At 32.0% G+C, this 5,064-nt stretch overlaps 1 protein-coding gene across 1 annotated transcript in view; it reads right to left on the reverse strand.

Annotated features, from left to right (window-relative positions):
- Positions 1-5,064, reverse strand: part of LOC108761005 (ribonuclease P protein subunit p40) — a 111,268-nt gene that overhangs the window by 17,767 nt on the left and 88,437 nt on the right. Inside the window, exon 4 of the mRNA XM_018507322.1 lies at positions 558-722. Within this exon, the coding sequence (XP_018362824.1) occupies positions 558-722 (165 nt within the window). The remainder of the gene's footprint in view (positions 1-557; positions 723-5,064) is intronic.

Raw genomic sequence — 5,064 nt, forward strand, 5'->3', positions numbered from 1 at the left:
GGATCTTTCCCATGGATTTCAAACATATGGAGACGGCTTCTCGTGTCACATTCAATTGATCCGCGAGTTGTTGTTGAGTTTGAGCGTCATCCTCATCCAACAATGCTTGCAATTCGTTGTCTTCAAACTTTTTCGGTGGTTTTCCACGTTCTTCGTTTCTCACGTAAAATCACCAGTTTTGAATTTTTTAAACCACTCAAAGCACTGTGATTTACCAAGAGTATGCTCACCGTAAGTTTCGACAAGCATTCGATGCGATTCTGCAGCAGTTTTCTTCAAATGGTAACAGAAAATCAATGCTATCCGCAAATCGTAGTTTCCAGGCACAAAATTCGACATGTTCAACGCTATTACAAACTATACTATTGTATGAAAATTGTATTGTTGTGAGTTGAAAATCTTTGTCAGATGTCAGAACAAGGAAATGGCGTCAATGACGCGGTTTGACGGCAACTACATTGACAGCTATGGCCATCTATTGGTAAATTCCGGTTTCATATTTACATACCTGGTAATATATAATTTTATTGTTCTATTGTATTATTATTGAAACTTACTGTATCGTGTATGAGATTTATGACTGAAGGCAGAGGGTTTCCCTTCTAAACCAAGAGCTTGATAATCATCCGTCAATAAAGAGAGTATTAAATATCCAGTTGGAGTTACACAAATAGAATTTTCCAAGTCTATTTTATTTTCTAATGTTAGGAGATTAATTTCCCCTAAAATGTAAAATACAGATATTATTAAAAAAAGTACATATAAAATCTTTATATATAAAATTAAGAAAAGAAATATGTGCATTTTGAGAAGATATTACATACTGTCTGAAATATATATTTACGCGTTGCTATTTCTACTCCAAAACGCTATTTATAATAATTCAATTTTACTGACAGTATTTATTCTTTGTAAACAAATAAACTCAATAAAATTATTACAACTTGTAATAATTAACAATCTCGACTGAGAATGCACATGAGCTACTACAATTTTGTAAGCAAATAACAACTTTCATTTTACTGATATCAGACATTATGCTTATAATCAATCAGTTACCCTATCAGACCATTGATCGCACAATTATTTAACTTAATTAATCAACAAGTCAGAATTTTTTATTAATAAACAGCGATGATGAGCTCATCATGAATGCTACGAAAAAAGTGCGTAGCGTCGCAAGCATCGTAAGCATCGTGTGACTTTAAAATTGACGCTTTGGCTGATATAACAAGCTTTGATACGACCTGCGACGCTTACGATACGACCAATGCAGAATAGGTCGTAGGGCCTAAGCACAAAACGTAGTTGAATCGTGGAACGTAATCTAACGGGGTCTACAATAGAAATCTTGAGTCGTAGAACGTTCATCAATCATAGTCGATTAAGGGTCCTCTACATAGAGGACCCTCTACAAGTCGGAGACGGTCGTGGAGTCTTAAGTCGTAGAAAACCGATCAATTTTAATCGAGTATTCTCCTTATATTTGATTGTGATTGGTTGGTTTCCTACGACTTCTATGTAGAGGATCCTTTATTCTTTTCGACGACTTCCATTGTAGACCTCGTCTAAGTCGTAGTTATATATTGACAAAACATTGTGCGTTGATCTACAACTACGACTCACGTTTCACGACTCAGTTATGACTATTGGCTGCAGTACAGACTTTTGCATAACGCATAGTGCATAAGAGAAACAACCAATCAGAATCTTTCCTTTTCTTCCATTTCATGGAAAAGAAGAACTTTGATTTGTTGATTTTATGATGCACTATGCGTTATGCATTATGAAAACTTTGTGTTGCGACCATATCTTTGTGCCGAGCCTGATATTTCATGTGTCGTACGACAAGGCATTTCAAGCTTATTGACTGTAGGACAGATAGGTCTGAGAACCTCTCTATCCTAGAGCCAATTAAAGCCTAACCTACATTGGTCATATCTCGTATCGTCGCAAGTATCGTAAGCATCGTACGATTTTAAAATTGACGTATTCCTCTACAGCACGAAGTTGCACAAAAGTTGCAGCAACACTGATGAAAGCTTGACTGTCTCGTTCATTGATTTACTCGTTCGTAAGTGATTAATCCCACTTTGCGTATCGCATTCGCACGCACGTACGAACACACATACGCGCGCGCGCGCGCACACACACACACACGCATACACACACATACGGGACCAGACCCCTACTTCGTCCATGTCATTGGTTCTGGATTACGCTAAGAGTAGAGAATTGCACTATATATTCTGTAACAAAATTTGTTTTATACATGTATGCATACTTCAACATAATACATGATAGTACGTAATGCTATGTGGAATATAATTATATGTAGCACCATGGTATAATCATATAAGGAACATAAAATGTTTCGAGACGGTAAAATATCTCGAAAATAGGATAAGTTAAAATAAGATAAGATAAGATAAGTTTTATAACAAAAATGTATTGTATAAAAGTCGTAGAGTTTAAAAAAGTCTATCCACTGGCTTCATCAGTTTGATTTTGGGTGACGTCACCAAGATCATGACAACGTCCACACGGATTTTTTAAGTGAGACCCCCCCAGTTTTTCTTCCATTTTCTTATAGTTCTTGTTGAGACCTTTTCAAAACACTATAATTTATTTATTTTAGGTCAGCCGTTTAGAAGTTATTGAGTATTTTATGGTGAAATATCAGCAACATTAGGTGAATCAAACACGAAAACTGTTCATTTTTTTTCGCTAAAACTTATAGGTTTTGTTCAGCAGGTCATAAGCTATAACATATGAGAAAACCATTTAATTTAACCGAAACCCAATTTCATATAGGATTAGTGCGGGGTCCTTTTAATTATTTTATAAATTATTTTTATAAATCAAAATAAATATATAAATTATTTTAAATTAAAAAAATTAAAGTATTATAAATTCTTTTATAAATCAAAATAATACATTTGATAAAATATATATTTAATTGTAACTTGAATGACAATTAAATTTAAGTTTCGTATTAAACTATATGGAACAAAAAATAACATTCTAATATATACATTAAAGAGAACAATTAAATGTACCAATGCTGGGACACGTATCTATGTCTAGACACCTTTATTATTATCTTTCAAGAATTTTTAATTGCGACGAGGCTTTTCTACTTTGACCAAAGATTGATACATTTACCTTACTCTAATACAATGACTGATGCATATATACTTATAGACTAGTAGAGTTTTCAATACTGCCTTTAAAAAACGTAGTTAATTTCTAATCGATATTTGAAGCTCATGAATTTTTTCATTTATTGTTTTTGTTTCCATCTGTTTTTCACTAATAATCTTTAATTTCTTTTTTTTTAGTTCATTTATTTCATTAATAATTCTTTTTTTATTTAAATTTTCATTTACTTGTGTTCAATTTTCTTTTCTTGCTTCTTCAAAAGCTTCGTTATACAATGATCTTGCATTCCGTATTTTGAGAATCATTTGCTTGTCAACTACTATGTTATTTAAGCCGCCTAACGCTTGTACTGCATCATAAACTTGTCTCTGCACAACTAAAGATTTAGCAAGTTGATTCTCAACAATAATTTCTTTGTTGATGGAAAATCCTCTTTCTACAAATGCATTTCCATGACTTAAAATGAAAATCTTTTTCAGAAAATTTAAAAGTACTTCTGATCCATTCATTGTTATAATTAAGTTAAACCAAAAATTGTCTAGTCTCTGACTTCGTCTGTCAAACTGTTTAATATATTCTTACATTCCACTTTTAGAACAAAAATCTTTAAACTCTTTCAGAAGTTTATCACATTCAGTATATCCTATCCATTTATTCTCTTGAAATATTTCTAAAATCATCTAATCTTCGTAAAGCTTGACTTAATGAATTGGATAAAATTTGTGGATCACAAAAAGTTATACCTTTGCACAACTTATACTTAGTAGGTGATTTACTTATAATTTTTTGATAAATTAACTTAAGCACAGTAACACAATCATTGAAAGATTTCATTTCACAATCTTTTATTTCTTTAATCTTCCTAAGCTCAGCAAATCCTAATTTTAAATTCTTTGGCAAAATTATATTTGTTTCGTTATTAAGATCTATTCTATCTATACATGTTTCCTTTTCTAAAACTTCCTTTTTTACAAAAATATTCATTAAGTCTACTAGCAAACTAATTAGATCACTATACAAATAGGGAACTAATGGTCCATCATTTTGATATTTTTCCAAAAATGGTTCAATCAGTTTTAAGACATAACAAAAGAAGGCTAACTTAACTGGCATAAGTTTGTCATTCAATGCTTTAACGACAATATTGTAACTGTAAGAAAGTATTTCTTTTTTCTCTTTTTTCAAATATTCTCTGTATTTTTTTAAATGTTGCAACATTTCTAGTGCCCTTTCAGCAACTTTTGAATTATTTAGCCACCTTACTGGACAAAATTTTAAAGGCATCAATGAACAATCTGTATAGTACGAAAAATCACTTCTTCGAGCAGGGTTATCTTTAAAAAGATTATAAAGTGATCTTAAAAATGTTATAACATTCCATTTTACAGTATAAAAAGACATTTTGAAGGCATTATTAAGAACATGCAAACCACAAGTTCCCATGAATAACATAACAAGATCACCTTCATTATGAGATTGAGATAAATTTATCTGTAGATCCTTAAAGGACTTAACATTAACATTTGGACCATCCATTGAAACTTAAAGTAATATTTCTTCAAATTTAAATCTTTTAGCTCTACTTTGAAAGCGTGAATCAAATCTTGAGATGTAGTATATCCTAAAAATGCAGAACTATAATAATGAGTAGCTACTTCATTTTTATCTGTACACCAAAAGCGGATTGCTATATCCATTTGCTGCTTCTGAGAATGTTTATTTAAACTCTCATCAAAACAAACCATGAAACAATCACAATGCTTGATTTTTTCTTTTAGTTTTTCATGAAAGTACGAGGTCTGTCCGGAAAGTATCGGGCCTACCTTTATATCTCCGCTCTGGCGTTATTCTGGATCATCGGGCGGGTGGCATCCTTCGAAGTAATCCCCACTTGATTGAATA

Source organism: Trachymyrmex cornetzi, unplaced genomic scaffold, assembly GCF_001594075.2.
Source record: "Trachymyrmex cornetzi isolate Tcor2-1 unplaced genomic scaffold, Tcor1.1 scaffold235, whole genome shotgun sequence".
NCBI lineage: Eukaryota > Metazoa > Arthropoda > Insecta > Hymenoptera > Formicidae > Trachymyrmex > Trachymyrmex cornetzi.